The sequence below is a fragment of the Ahaetulla prasina genome, chromosome 1 (genome assembly GCF_028640845.1).
Source record: "Ahaetulla prasina isolate Xishuangbanna chromosome 1, ASM2864084v1, whole genome shotgun sequence".
NCBI lineage: Eukaryota > Metazoa > Chordata > Lepidosauria > Squamata > Colubridae > Ahaetulla > Ahaetulla prasina.
The window spans coordinates 47640117-47656201 of record NC_080539.1 but is presented as its reverse complement, the minus strand read 5'-3'; the positions used below and the strand labels follow the sequence as shown (position 1 = coordinate 47656201).

Below are 16085 nucleotides of genomic sequence, written 5' to 3'. Positions count from 1 at the left end.
AATGGGGACCACCTTTGGTGGGAAGGTAACAGCGTTTTCATGTGCCTTTGGCATTTAGTCATGCCAGCCACATGACCACGGAGACTTCTTTGGACAGCGCTGGCTCTTTGGCTTTGAAACGGAGATGAGCACCGCCCCCTAGAGTCGGGAACGAGTAGCACATATATGCGAGGGGAACCTTAACCTTTACCTTAGACAATGTTTTCTTTGGGCCAATATATATGTTCTCTTCTTTATATTGGGAGAGATAGGATTATTACACTAAAAGCTGCTTCACAAGTTGAACAAGGATCATTTATTAACTGAGTAGTGAATTTCCTAACCATTTAATTCACTGTAGTGATTGGCACGGATGTTGCATTAATCATACAATTTTAATTATATTATTAATTGTAATGCCGAATCTGTACTGTGGGTAATTTTCTGGTATTGACAGTAACACAATGGTTCCTAATGCAAGCTTTAGAAATATATTATACTGAATATTAATGTTTTTATGAATTTTTACAGAATTTTCTATGCTGCAATTTTGACAGCAGTTTTTAGATTTGTGGCAGATGATGTAGTAAGCTACTATTAATATATAATTAATATATTTATATAAATTGCAGTGTAGTTTAAGAACTACATCACTAACCCATAAAATAAGCTCTTGGGTTGTTTCCAGTTGTAGCTTGTAATAGTAAAAGTACTTCTCTTCATTATCTGATTTTTGTGGCTCCCCTCCTTTCCATTGTGGTCTTTCCCCATCAGAAATCTCTCCAGCAAAAAGAACTGCAATTCTTTGGTGAAGATTATTTTGCTTTACAGGACCATGTTTCCCATGAGCCAGAGAGTCCCCATTGCTCCCAAGTATATATAAACGTTTAAAAGTTAAGAACAATCATTTTACAGTGAGTTTTGAGTATATTATGCACAGTATGTGTGCTTTTCTGTATAGATAGCCCTCATTTAGCAACCACAATTGGGACTGGGAAGTTAGTTGTTAAGCAAAGCAGTCACTGAGTAAAACCATGACTATGGTTTTGATCTTATTTCAGCTTTGCTTTATTGACCTGCAAAGGCTGTAAATGCAAATGATTGTAAAGTTACATTTACTTCACCAATGTAACTGTGAATGATCCGTAAACAAGGCAGATATTAAACGAGGACTGCCTGTATTGTGTTCGTGCTTCTGATCAAGATGTTTTTTTCCCTTATAATGGCAGGGTCATGAGATGATGAGCATTGGGCTGTTGCTAGGTGTTTCTGCTGCCAAGTTGGGCACAATGGATATGTCTATCACCCGGCTGCTCAGTATCCACATACCGGCTCTTTTGCCTCCGACTTCCACTGAGCTGGATGTTCCTCATAATGTACAAGTGGCGGCTGTGATAGGAATAGGGTTGGTGTACCAAGGGACGGCTCATAGGCACACTGCTGAAGTTCTCTTGTCAGAAATAGGTAAGGAGGAAGCTGGTTGGGATTAGATCTGTATTCTACACATGGTCTGAATGATTTCCATGCTGCCATCTTACAAAGTAAAGGTGACCAATTACGCTAAGACATGGGAAACTCTTAAAGCGGCTGAGGAGAATGCTTAACTTAATTATTAATCAATCAAATATATGTAGCTGCCCATCTCATGGAAAGTGACTCTGAATGACATGCAACGATGTAATAAAAAACATGTCTAAAGACAAGCATTAAAAGTATAAAAAGTCAACATTAAAAATAGAAGTTAAATAAAACTATAAACCTCAGGCAGTGAAAGAATGAATATACAGTATTATCCACCTCCATAGTGGAACCAAATATATCTCAGGTTCCGTGGGACCCCCAGGCCTGCTGAAATAATCAGCTCTTGAGGAGCTTCTGGAATATCAAGAGGAATAAAGCTAATCTACCGTGTTTCCCCTAAAACAGGACCCACCCAAAAAGAAGCCCTATCATGTTTTTGAATGCATGCACTCAAATTAAGCCCTACCCCCAAAATTAGCCCTAATTAAGACCCCACCTACCCTGGGATGCAAGGGGTGGGACAAGGTAAAAATTAAGATAGGGTGGGGGTGGGGGATGAGGGAGCTGCCCTACTTACTAGGCCTCGCACACCCCGACACCTGCCTCGCCTTCTTCTGTGGCCACTTCTTCTGTGGCCGCCGCCTTCTGCAGCCACTTGCCGCCGCTTGGATGCATCACCCCTGGCGTCCGTTTTGCTGTCAGAATTTTCTGGAAAGCCCTTTGCAGCTGAGAAACAGGCTCTGGATTGACGCATGCAGCATCCCCCCTCCCCCCCGGCCTCCATTTCGCCATTAGAGCCTTGCAGAAAGCCCTCTGCAACCAAGAAATGAGGTCCGGATTGACGCGCGCATCATCCCTGGCCTCCATTTCGCCATCAGAGCCTTCCGGAAATACCTCTGCAGGATCAATCCGGAGGTCTTTTATCTGCTATAGAGGGCTTTCCGGAAGGCTCTGGTGGCAAAATGGAAGCCAGGGTGGGGAGTCCTGCTCGTGTCTGTCCGGAGCTCATTTCTCAGCTGCAGAGGGCTTTCTATAAGGCTCTGACTGCAAAACAGAGGCCGGGGGCAACGTATGTGAGTGGCAGCAAGTGGCAGCAGAAGTGGACTGGCAGTGGCCTCCTGCTGGGCGGGGCTGTCAGTGCCACCATGGCATGGTGCGTCGATAATTAGATGCACCTAAAAAAAAGCCCTAGTCGTTTTTTCGGGGGTCAAAAGAAAATAAGACTAGGTCTTCTTTTTGGGGAAACAGGGTAATTTTGGTGGTGGTGGTGGGAGGTGTTCCATGAGGTGGGCACCATGGCAGCAAAAGCATACTTCCTGGGACATACCAGATATGTCCCTTGTTCCATCCTAGCTGGTTTTTCCATTTCCACTGTTCTTCTTTCCTCTTCATTAGTTCTTGGTAGTTTTCTTTACTTGTTCTTAATTTATTTGTAATCATTGTTTCTTGTTCTTAATTTGGTGCAAAGTACTTTGTATAACACCCCCCCCTCGAGATTTCTCATTTTACCAGGATTTTTTTTTTTTAATTTACATTTATATCCCGCCCTTCTCCGAAGACTCAGGGCGGCTTACAGTGTATAAGGCAATAGTCTCATTCTATTTGTATATTTACAAAGTCAACTTATTGCCCCCCCAACAATCTGGGTCCTCATTTTACCTACCTTGTAAAGGATGGAAGGCTGAGTCAACCTTGGGCTGGGCTTGAACCTGCAATAATTGCAGGCTACTGTGTTCTAATAACAGGCTCCTTACAGCCTGAGCTATCCACGGCCCCTTGAAAGAGAGGTTGGATAGTTTCAGTTATCTTGCAAAAGGAGTCAAAATGTTAAAAATGGTCTGAACAACTGAGGACCATCAGTTGTGTCTAAGCTTTTAGTGGTAAAAATAGTTCAGATATATTGAATAAAAATGGAATGTTAGGTTGCTCATTTTAAAAGTTGATTAATAGTTGGATTTATGTATATACTTACCTAGGGCGTCCCCCAGGTCCTGAAATGGAATATTGCACTGACAGAGAGTCCTATTCCCTGGCTGCTGGCTTAGCTTTGGGCATGGTTTGTCTTGGGGTAAGTGTACTTTTCCCTCCCTCTCAGTTTTTATGCCATGTCAAATTGTTTGCTGTATTTTCCTTCAGAAATTGCAAATATCAATTGGCTGAACAATAGAATAGTATAGAATAGAATTTTTATTGGCCAAGTGTGATTCGACACACAAGGAATTTGTCTTGGTGCATATGCTCTCAGTGTACATAAAAGAAAAAATACCTTCATCAAGGTACGACACTTACAACACTTAATGGTAGTCATAGGCTGCAAATAAGCAGTCAGGAAACAATATCAGTATAAATTGTAAGGATACAAGCAACAAAGTTACAGTCATAAGTGGAAGGAGATGGGTGATGGGAACGATGAGAAGATTAATAGTAGTGCAGATTTAGTAAATAGTTTGACAGTGTTGAGGGAATTATTTGTTTAGCAGAGTGATGGCGTTTGGGAAAAAACTGTTCTTGTGTCTAGTTGTTTTGGTGTGCAGTGCTCTATAGTGTCGTTTTGAGAGTAGGAGTTGTAACAGTTTATGTCCAGGATGTGAAGAGTCTGTAAATATTTTCACAGCCCTCTTTTTGACTCGTGCAGGTCCTCAATGGAAGGCAGGTTGGTAGCAACTGTTTTTTCTGCAGTTCTAATTAGCCTCTGAAGTCTGTGTCTTTCTTGTTGGGTTGCAGAACCAAACCAGACAGTTATAGAGGTGCAGATGGCAGACTCAATAATTCCTCTGTAGAACTGGATTAGCAGTTGTATATTTTAGTTTCCCTGCAAATACATGAATTGGATCACATTTTCTTCGAGTACAGAAAGTAAATAATATGCTTAGCATTGTTAGTTTCTTCCTCAGCATGGCAGCAATTTGATAGGCATGTCTGACCTGAATGTGCCAGAGCAGCTTTATCAATATATGGTTGGTGGCCACCGGCGTTTTCAAGCTGGAATGCACCGTGAAAAACACAAATCTCCAAGTTATCAAATTAAGGTAATATTTTTTTTATTTTTCCAACATTGTACCTTACAAAGAATCAGTCATATTTACCTAAATAAAATCTACATCACCTGACACCAACACTCCAGATGATGTCCCATTCACCTTTTTGTTAGTTAGAGCCTTTATTTATTTGCGCAAAACAGTTTCATTGGCTCGTGCACATTACCACTTGTAAAGCTCAGATGTGTTGTATTTCAGGGGCCTCCAACCTTGGCAACCTTAAGCCTGGAGGACTTCAACTCCCAGAATTCAGCAAAGCTGGCTGGGGATTCTGGGAGTTGAAGTCCTCCAGGCTTAAAGTTGCCAAGGTTGGAGAACCCTGTTCTATTTAATATGGAACTTTCTCAGTTATCTTCCTTGCTTTTTAAGCCTTGGTAGATTCTACCTGTAATTGACTGTGAGAATAATCTCAAAGAACAGGAGAAAGAATTGTAACCATAACAACCGGCAGATAAGAGAAATCTGAGTCCAAAGCAAGAATAAAGTTTGAAAAAGTGTCTCTCCTTCCTTCCCTAGTTCTCTTTAGGCTAAAAGCAGAGAGTTGGAAGGCACATGTAAAATTGCAAGATTCTGTTACTGTAATCTTATAAACATGTTGCACGTTTAATTTTCAATGCAGTATTTCATCACACACATTTTTTGCAAACACCTTCCTAATTACAGTATGTAGTTTTGACTTGAGAACTGCTTCATAGACTTCATGGAAAAGTAAAGAATATGGTTCCCATTTTGAATTAGGAAGTGTAAATTAGTTCATAGCAAACTGAATGAAAGTATCCTTCATCCATAGAAGTTTGTAGTATCCATCACTATAGGATTTAAACTGAATGCATGTTTTATTAACAGGAAGGAGATACTATAAATGTGGACGTAACTTGCCCAGGTGCAACATTGGCATTAGCCATGATCTATCTCAAGACCAACAACAGGTATGAGGCTAGGAGATACGGTTAGATACAATGTATGGCACACTTAGGATCAGGGGATATTTTGTTTTTTAGGAAAAAATAGTCATGTTACTCTTCCCAGGCAGTCTATTTGTTCCTACCCTAGTTACCTTTAAACATGAATGGTTAACTGCATTGGTTAGATTCAATTTCACAGCTCAGAGCATGCTATTGCTCAAACACCTTCTGGAACTTCTTAAACTAGCAATCTTTTTTTTCCTTACATACATACCATTTACATTTATTAAATGTAAATGTTGTTAAAGTAGTAATTTAAAATATGAATGCTTAAGGGTAGTTCCACCTTCAGTGTTCTCTGTGGGATATGTTAGAGGCATTAGCATTCAGTAAATATAAGAAAAATTTGCAATTTAGGCTGAGCGAGAAGCGCTGACCCCATTGTATTTTTTTCTAGTGTGCAAGGACTGTAGTAGCGGGAGGTTAAAGGAAAAAATTATACCATGTAGCAATAGCAAACTCAGCCATTTAAGATGCATTATAACAATTTCCCATGTTTCATTAGGCAAGCTGTTTTAATTTACAATTCTTTTTTTATTATATTTTGTTAGGTCGATTGCTGATTGGCTTTGTGCTCCAGACACAATGTATTTATTGGACTTTGTAAAACCAGAATTCCTTTTACTGAGGGTATGTTTATACTTTGTCTTTATTCTATTAGGAAAGGAAGCAGCTCAAAATAAAGTGATAGTGTGCACTGTTATATCAAATCTGTTTAAATGTGCTACAGATTATCTTGCCGGTAGTTCAATCACTCATTCCAGTGTTCCTCTTTATGCTTTTTATTATGTACTGAGCTAGCTTTTAAAAGCACATAGAGTTCCATCCTGCCACAGTTCAACTCATTTTGCATTTTACATGCAAGACTTGCTGAGATAATAGGCAGCAAAGCACACTACATGTCTGCAATATTTACCATATTTTTCGGACTATAAGACGCACCTGACTATAAGACGCACCTTAATTTAGAAGAGGAAAACAACAAAAAATAATTTTTGGGCTCCCTTTTTTCGGATCTTTTTTCGGCCCTTTTCCAGTCTTTTTTCAACCTGTTTCTGGGGCTTTGGCCCGTTTTCGAGGCTTTTTGGGGCCTTTTTTGAGGCTTTTTTCAGCCCATTTTTGAGGCTTTTTTGGCCCATTTTGAGACTTTTTAGCCCATTTTTTCTGGGAAAAATGGGCCAAAAAAGCCCCGAAAACGGTCCCCAAAAGCCTCAAAAACAGGCCCCAAAAGCCCCGAAAATGGGCCAAAGGGGCCTCAGAAATGGGCCAAAAAAGGCCTGAAAAAGGCCAAAAAAAGCCCCCAAAATAGGCCCAAAAACAGCAGAGGCCAAAAAATAGCTGGCAGGTGGGCGGGGCTTTGGCAATATTTGGTCTATAAGATGCACATTTTCGCCCTCTTTTAGGAGACAAAAAAGTGCATCTAATAGTCCAAAAAATATGATATATTCATATTCCATGTGACTCAGTACAGTTCGTAACATTTAAGAAATCATCCTTTTAAATTTTTCAGCAACATAAATTTAAATCAGGTAGAATTGCACGGCTTAGTTGAATCTAATAAAGCTGTTGCTTGAAAAATAAAGCATCATGTATATTGTATTCCAAAATGCAAAATGTATTTCTGTGACCTAATCTTCTTGGCAAAATTATGATGGATCCATCTGTGTCATTACATACACCATTAGACTGGGACTGGCACATCCCCCAATTGTTCTTTCTGTAAGGTTTATGTTCATATTTGAGATATACTTAAATTAATCTTAAAAAGGGTTTATTGCTTGTTTTAAATTTTATGCTGGCAATAACAGAAGTGTATTTAAAACCTTTTCAATCATGAACATTTAAAAAAAATTCCCCACAATGATGTTGGCAATTTATTTTGTTATGTGCTTCCAAGATAATTCATGACAGTTTGATATTTCCCCACAGTGAGAAAAGATGTCCAGAAATTGGTTTATTCTAATAAAGGATTAAATTTAGGCAGATGTATTTTGTATCATTTTTGTCTAAAAAAATCTGGTTATGATTTGTTGGAAATAGAATAACAACTCATATTTGCTAATTAACTGATCAATCCATAAAATTCAGAAAAGGTCTGGTAACATCTTTTCAAACTAATTTATTTTATTAAATGTCATAAACCTTTAACTGAACTAAGATATATTTCACAAAAATGTATGCCTTTTAATTAAGTGTGTGAGCCTGTAAAGATGTTATCAGATGACTCCTGATTGGGCCTAATGTAGATTAACATGACTCTCCTTCTATAATTTACAAAATGAAACACTAAAATAGTATATGTTGAAAGAGGGCACAGATTTGGAGCATTTTTCATTTATAAACATCAAGAAATCAAAATGGAATCAATTCGTTGTAAAGATGATTTCTTCAGTTACATTAACTCTCAGGAGACAGATATCATGTGATTGGTTTTGTTCTCCTTGGAATTTATGGGTTCAGTTTCCAGTAGAGAGTTGAAGCCCAAAAAATAACACCTGGCTTCTTATGTCTGATAAATCACAAATAGGACAAAAACTGGTCATGTAATGCTGTCTCCTGGTGGGCGATGTAACTGAAAACAGCAAATAGGATATACACTGTGCAAAATTAGAGGTATTTCTCCCTGTTCCAAGGGGTATGTATGCGTGAGTCTGAAAATAACATTCCCTGCTTTTCCAAAATAAGACATCCCCTGATAATAAGCCCAGTCGGGCTTTTGAGTGTATGGCAATAAGGCCAAGCGCTTATTTCAGGGTTCAAAAAAAATATAAGACAGGGTCTTATTTTCGGGGAAACACAGTAACACTCTGTACATGGGGGCATGACATAATGTAATATCTGTATTTGATCTGAGAGCTCAAGGATAGGTGAATTGTATAAATCATTCTAATAGATTTAATTTTTTCTGATTATTTAAATCACTGTGGTTTCTGACCTCATTATCGTAACTTAATTTTTTAACCCTCTTGTCATTTTTCTTGCTTGAAGACACTTGCTCGATGCTTGATTTTGTGGGATGATATAATGCCCAGTTCAAAGTGGATTGATAGCAATGTGCCACAAGTAAGTTGCTGCTTTTCAATATGCTTGTTATATATACTCGGTGATATCTGGATTTTCTGCCTTCCAAGAATGCTTTGTTTATTAGTGTCCTTAGATCGTGACTATCTGCTTCTGAACTTCAACTTATTACAAATGAATTTATTTATTTAGCATATGGCACTACAAATGAATAGGGTAGGAATACTCCATGGCATTTAGTTAGTTTGTGTGAAAAGATTTTAGCTTCTTTAGGTCTTAGCTGAATATACTGTATGCATATACTAAAATGCATTTTAGAAGAGCCCATGTGGCTGTGCCTTGCAGAATGTTTAGAGTAACCGTGTAGTGAAATAAGTAAAATGTGTGATGGGCATTTGGGAGACCCAGCTTCAGGTCAATCCTCAACCAGGGAAGGTGACTGAGTCACTTTAAAGCAATAGTACTTAGACTTATATAGCACTTTACGGTGCTTTACAGCCCTCTTTGAGTGGTTTACAGAGTCAGCATATTGCCCCCAACAATCTGGGTCCTCATTTTACCTACCTCGGGAGGATGGAAGGCTGAGTTAACCTTGAGCCTGGTGAGATTTGATCTGCCAAACTGCTGGCAGCCGGAGATCAGCAGAAGTAGCCTGCAGTACTGCACTCTAACCACTACAACTCTTAAGTCAATCTCACCTGGCCAAATCTACCCAAGAAGGCTTTTATGAATAAAATGAGAGGATGGAAAGCTTTATATGTTGCCTTGAGTTACTGAACAAATGACTGAATATAAAGCTAGCAAGGGACAAACTTATTTGGGCAACAACTGTAAAATGTACTATTAATCTCCCAAGGAACACCAGAATTTCTTTCAGCATAGACTGAAAGTCACTTGTCTTATATGGCATCAGTTAGTCAGGATTGTATATAAGGTCCTACTGTGACTAGGGCTATATAATGTTGATTTGCAAGATGCTGAGAATCTCATTCCCATCTTGATAAACAGATCATAAATTGAAGAAAATGTGAGTGGTGCTTTCAGAAATCAAACTTCTGGAAATCTGAGAAACTTGCCCATCTATTTTTTTCCTGTAGCTTAATAATTTAGTGGAAATAACAAGTTCCAGACTATGTTGCTTGCATTATCCAGAACCCTCTCTAAATGGAACTCCAGGTGGCAGCAATGAGAGAATGTGATTTTTAGGTTCAGAGAACCTTTCTTGCAGAGGATGTTCTGTGTTAGGATGGGAAAGAGTGAAAATTTCTTCTACCCTTGCCCTTGACAGTCTGGTAACTTCCCAGTATATTGCATTGCAAGATGTACCACCTCCACTAGCCATAGAAGCCTGGTTGATTGTGTACATTTTAATAAAAGATTAATTTTGACTATGGATGCTTTTTGTAAAATTGAGAATCACCAATTGCAGTTACTACATTTCCATAGATTGTTAGAGAGAACAGTGTCTCCCTTCATGCAACTGAGATGCCATCATCGGAAGATCTTAATTTGGAGACCTTGGCGTAAGTAATTGTGCTCACTCTTGCAGAATCCTTTAAGCAGGTGAAATAAAGGACAACTCTCAGGCTTATAGCAATAAGACTTATATGCCACTTCATAGTGTGTCACAGCACTCTCTAAGCGGTTTACAGAGTCAGTCTAATTTTCCCAAAAATCTGGGTCCTCATTTTACTGACCTCAGAAGGATGGAAGGCTGAGTAGAACTGAGCTGGGTAGAACTGAACTGCTGGCAGTGGGCAGAGTCAGCCTGCCATACTGCATTCTAACCACTACACTGCTCTATACACATTCATTTCTATGTAAAAATTGCTACAAAGTGACTGAATGCCAGAAACTTGAAAATATAGACTAGTCCTGTTTTTGACGTGGTAGCTCAGTGGCTAAGGGATACGGTGGCTCAGTGGCTAAGACGCTGAGCTTGTCGATCGAAAGGTCACCAGTTCAGCAGTTTGAATCCCTTGTGCCGTGTAACAGGGTGAGCTCCCGTTACTTGTCCCAGCTTCTGTCAACCTAGCAGTTTGAAAGCACGTAAAAATTGCAAGTAGAAGAATAGGGACCACCTTTGGTGGGAAGATAACAGTGTTCTGTGCGCCTTTGGCTTTTAGTCATGCTGACCACATGACCACAAAGAGGTCTTTGGACAGCGCTGGCTCTTTGGCTTTGAAATGGAGATAAGCACTGCCCCCTAGAGTCGGGAATGACTAGCACATATGTGTGAGGGGAACCTTTACTGTTTTACCTGTTTTTGAAATCAGACTAGTGATGCCATGTGGATTAAATGGAGGGCAGCACTTATTATACTGCAAAAATAATGTGAGAAAGTACCCTTGGAGGTGATTATATACAGGTATTTCTGTTTCTTGAATTTCTGGAAGAGAATAATACAGGGAATTAGTATTTTTGCCCTACATTAGGCCTTCCGCTGATGTTAGCTATATCAACTATCAATGCTTATCCCAAGGAAATCTCTGCTTGTGGTAACATAGAGACTCTAGTCGGATTCCTCTTTTGACTCCACCCTCAGGCTTTGCCATGCATTCTATATTGTAGTCATTATGATACTTTTCAAATACTAAATTATTATACTTTTCAAATGTTATTACTGAGTAGAGAAAAGTGCTGATTTCTGGCTTCATCTCATAATACAGCTGGAAGTGTCTTCCAGTTCAAATAGGAGGTTTCTGCAGTACATCTGGTAGTCGAGATGAGGACTTGTGTGAATCCCAAAATTCTTGTTTCACAAAACTTTTTCATAAGAAAGATAGTAGATTGCATACCATTTAATTTGAAGATGAAGGTAGATTGGTACTTTGGGACCTGATGGGATTTGTAATATCCAAACCTCTTAAAACAGAGGTGGCCAATGGCCATTAATCTAATATTTCAATTAATCTGTTTGCAGATGGCTTTTAAAACAAATCAGATTCATATCTTTGGAAACAACAATCTGTGTATGACTCAGCTACTTTCTGAGCAAACAGAACTGTAGTAAGTAGTAAACGAGAAGTAGATATAGAGAAAGTGGATGTATCTCTTAATTGATTCTTTGCAGTACTAGGAAATAATTTTTCCACTTCTTTCTTTAGGACCTCTGTTTCTAAATTTGCATTAGATGAAATTAATGCAGTTGTAATGAACTCTATGAAAAGGAGCTAGATGGCTCTCAATGTTTCCTTTCCTTGTTTTCTTCCTTTATTCCATTTCTCCTTTGGAAAGCCAGGATTAACTATATAAAAAGAGCATAATGGAAGGTTTTATCTGAGTCAGTAGTCACTGTATTTTGTACAAGCAAAGCTTTTTCAAGTCATTTCCTCAGAGACTCGATTCATTCCTTTCGTATTCCCTTCCAGGATTCAAGAGAATGCAGCTTACCTACTGCCTGGAGCCATTGCTGTTTCCCTTCCTCTTTTTTAACAATTGAAGAAATGCAGAGCACTATGATTAATCCTTCACAATATTTCAAAAACTTTTATATTAACTGTTTCTTTCTAGGCAGGCTCATGTCTATATCATTGCTGGTTCCTGTTTGTCCCTGGGTTTTCGATTTGCTGGTTCAGAAAATCTGGCTGCATTTAACTGTTTGGTAAGTAGATTAATGGCTAATTAGTATTTGACGTGATCTACACAGCTGGGACATTTTGCAAGTTGAGAGTACATTACTATGATTCGAAAAACCCTGTTTCCATTTGGTTGAAAGACAAATGACCGTGTCAGGCTTCCCGAATGCAAGGATACCTGTGTAAATCTAACCATGCACAAAAGTTGATAGTAGAACAAGGCAGCTCTCCTTTAGCTCATGGCTAAAGTAATGGTGGTGTCTGGGCATCTAAATGACTGGGACAAATGCTCACTGATATTTTTAGCTTTCTTGAAACAATCTTTTTAAAAGTCACAACAAATAAATCTATGCGAATCTCTTTCCAGGAAAGGTTTGAGGGTTTTCTTAAGGAAATATATCTAGTCGGGGTGAAATATAATATTTGTTACTACCGGTTCTGTGGGCGTGGCTTGGTGGGGGGTGTTAATGTGACTGGGTGGGTGTGGCCAACTTTAAAAAAAAACTTTTAAAAGCATTTTTTCTACAACCTCTTCGGCCGAAGAGGCTGTAGAAAAAATGCTTCTAAAGGGTTCTGGCGATCCCAGCTGAGTTTCCTGATCCCTTTAGAAGCATTTTTTTACAGCCTCTTCAGCTGAAGAGGTTGTAGAAAAAATGCTTTTAAAAGTTAAAAAAAAAAACCCTCTGATGATCACGCAGCTCAGATGGGCATGGGCGGGGGGTGCAAGGATTTTTGCTACTGGTTCTCCAAACCACCTGCTGCCATCGCTACTGGATCATGCGATCCGGTCCGAAGCGGGAGCATTTCACCCCTGTATCTAGTATAAATTTGCTTGATTTTTCATCAACTTTATCCCTGAGTTTTGCTAGTTATCTTAGATAAAAAGATACTGTGTACATCTGCTTCTCTTCATACATAGTGTTGTTCTATAGTAATACAATTGCCTTTTAAAAAAACTCTTCCCTCTTTGACTCTTCCCAGTCTTTCCCCAATGATAAGTTATTTCAGTTTTCCCCAGGCAAATTCTTTTTGCTGTCTAGGGATAGTGGAAATTCCAGTTCTGAACATCTGGACAACACTGAGTTGGGGAAGGAAGAATTAGTCTTTTAACTAGCTGTACTTGGACAGCTAGCTAATAAAATAATCTGTTCTTTAACTATCAGCCAACAGTTTAAAATGGAGTAGAAATGATGAAATGCTTATCTTTCAGTATAATTAAAAACACAACATTGCAAAATGTAGTAGAGGATACAATATTGTTATTGTGGCCTGTCGGCTGCCAGCCCCTGATTTGGCAGCCAAATCAGATGAGGAGGCAGCATTGGATCAGCATCAAGGCAATCTGAGAGCTCCCAGGGGGAATGGAGCTGTCAGAGATAGAGACAGAGGCGGAGCCCTCTGATAGAGAGTCAACAGGTCTCAGGTCTGGAGGTGGCTGATGAGGAAGAGAAGGAACAGCTGGGTCCAGTGTCTGACATGTGGATGCACAGAAGGGAGAAAAGAGGAGAGCAGTGGAAATCTATGGGCCGGTCCTTGGGATGGAAGAGCCACTGCTGCTAGCAAAGCCCCACCCTAGCTCTGGGGATAAAGGGGGTGAAGATTAATATTCATCTCCCTGTCGGTCAGCCACTGATGGCCTGCACTTCTGAAACCTGTCTGGAAATTATCAGAATTCTTCTTGGAATCTGCAGTACCTTCTGAGCGTGTGTGTGTATGTCTGCTGCTGGACAAAAGCAAGCACACCTTCCAGGACTTCCTTTGCAAGTGTGGGAAGAGAGAGAGAGAGAGAGAGAGAGAGAGAGAGGGAGGGAGGGAGGGAGGGAGAGACTCCTGGTGTGTTGGGCTAGTTCAGGGGGAAAGGGAGTGATCATCATTTTCCACAGGACTTAGAGACTTTGTAGCCTGCCTGCTGTGAGAGAGCAGCTGCTGGCACTCCTAGTAAATGGAACGTTTTGTTAACTACAAAGGGCTTGTTATGTTTGGGAACCAGGTCAGAACAATTGTGCAGCTGAACGTCCGTATTTATTTTAGAGAATTTCATGAGACTGGGACTATAAATGAGGGGACATTCTTCATTTGCCTGATAGAGATTCTTGCCTTAGCTAGATGAACCTCAAATATATTTAACACTGATTCTATGAAAGAGGGGAAATTCCTTCTAGGTAGCACTGTAGCAGAAAGTCTAGTTTGCATGACTGGAATCTCTGAGTTCTCTTTCCATTCTGTGTTGTTTTTTTTCATTGCCACAATATATTTGCTCATCTTGAATTTTTCTTTCTAGTTTGCATTTGCAAAAGACTTCATGAAGTGTTTATCATCAGCTACAGCTTCCATTGTAAGTTTCTTTAAATTCATTATGGTGTTAGTACAAGTGAAGCTTTATGCTAGTTTTTCTTGTTTAAATTGGTTGTGGTTTATTAGATCATCAAATTAGCTCACAGAAAATTCTATGCTGCCTTATCTTTCCGTGTTTATGCACACATGCCTAAAATAGTAGTAATAATAAATTATACAAGTTGCTTCAGTTATATGAATGTAGAAAACAATATATTCTTTCTGGAAAGTATCAGATTTTTTTAGTAGATAGAGTATAAGCTATATACTAAGAGAGAATTTAATGTCAACGTTTTAATAACACTTCCTCCATTTTAGTAGGAAAAGTAGCTTTGGGGATTCCATCAAATTATTAATTTGATTAAAGGCCTGGAGACTAAAACATATGAAGAATGGTTGCAAGAACTGGGTATGGCTAGTCTAGAGAAAAGAAGGACTAGGGGTGACGTGATAGCAGTATTCTGGTATTTGAGGGGCTGTCACAAAGAAGAAGGGGGTCAACTTATTTTCCAAAGCACCAGAGGACAGGACAAGAAACAATGGATGGAAACAAATCAAAGATAGAAGCAACCTGGAATTAAGGAGAAACTTCCTATCAGTGGCAACAACTAAACAGTGGAACAGCTAGCCTTCAAAAGTTATAGGTGCTTCATCACTGGAGGTTTTTAAGAAGAGACTGGACAGCATTTGAGATTTATTAGTCTAGTACAGGGATCAGCAACCTGTGGCTCTGGAGCTGCATGTGGCTCTTTCACCCCTCTGCTGCGGCTCCTTCACTCAAAATATGTATCACAACTGCCATCTGCCGGCATGTGATTTATTGAGCTTTTCAACCCCTGGTAGGCCAACCATGGATATATCCAAGAAAAGAAAAGTTTCAGAAGAAAACATATGCTACATATGCTAGTTTTCTGGCCGCTCAGGAAATAGTCAGGCACGGGAAGGGTTTTGTGGCTCCTGGTATTTTCTTTTCTGTGGGAAATGGGTCCAAATGGCTCTTTGAGTGTTTAAGGTTGCAAACCCCTGGTCTAGTAGGAATTCATACTCCTCTCAAAAGTAATATCCATTCGTTCTCTTTTTTCCAAGGGTTCTTAATTTTTGCAATTTTATTTACAATAAATAACTACTAATATTGCTAGTCTTAAATGATTGGCAGCCCAAATCCCTTGATGATTACTAGTACAGTCAATTTGTCTTTTAGCTGCTCTGCTTAGATTGCGATGGGCATTTTTTGTTGGCTTGGAGCTGGTGTTTTTATTATGTTTACCTGTCAGGGGCTGTAGTTATATGGCTGTAATAGGGTAACATCACTGGGGGAGGGGGGATAGATTTCAGCTTGTTTCTTTCAGTGCTTAGGTGATGGGGAAGAACTTTTAACATTTAATACAAAGCTTGATTTACACCCATAAAAGAAAAAAACCTGACCGTTAAAATCAGTATTTTATCACTGAATAATGAGGGAGTGATCCTGGGCACTGGGCTTGAGTGCCTATGTACAGGATGTGGGTTGCTTATTATTGGTATAAATGATTTTTTTTTCAAAGTAAGTATTGCGGAAGTTGGTGTGCTTTATATAGTCTGTCATTTGCTAAAATTAGTTTCTCTAAAGATTGCAATCTTGCCATCTTAGAAGCTTATTTAGAATGTGC

General features: G+C 39.3%; 1 protein-coding gene across 1 annotated transcript in view; it reads left to right on the top strand.

Annotated features, from left to right (window-relative positions):
• The window catches only part of ANAPC1 (anaphase promoting complex subunit 1), a 67021-nt gene that overhangs the window by 37081 nt on the left and 13855 nt on the right, over window positions 1-16085 (top strand). The window contains exons 29-37 of the mRNA XM_058165095.1: window positions 1209-1443; window positions 3477-3568; window positions 4395-4529; window positions 5385-5467; window positions 6055-6133; window positions 8492-8566; window positions 9971-10047; window positions 12038-12128; window positions 14384-14437. Of these exons, the coding sequence (XP_058021078.1) occupies window positions 1209-1443; window positions 3477-3568; window positions 4395-4529; window positions 5385-5467; window positions 6055-6133; window positions 8492-8566; window positions 9971-10047; window positions 12038-12128; window positions 14384-14437 (921 nt within the window). The remainder of the gene's footprint in view (window positions 1-1208; window positions 1444-3476; window positions 3569-4394; window positions 4530-5384; window positions 5468-6054; window positions 6134-8491; window positions 8567-9970; window positions 10048-12037; window positions 12129-14383; window positions 14438-16085) is intronic.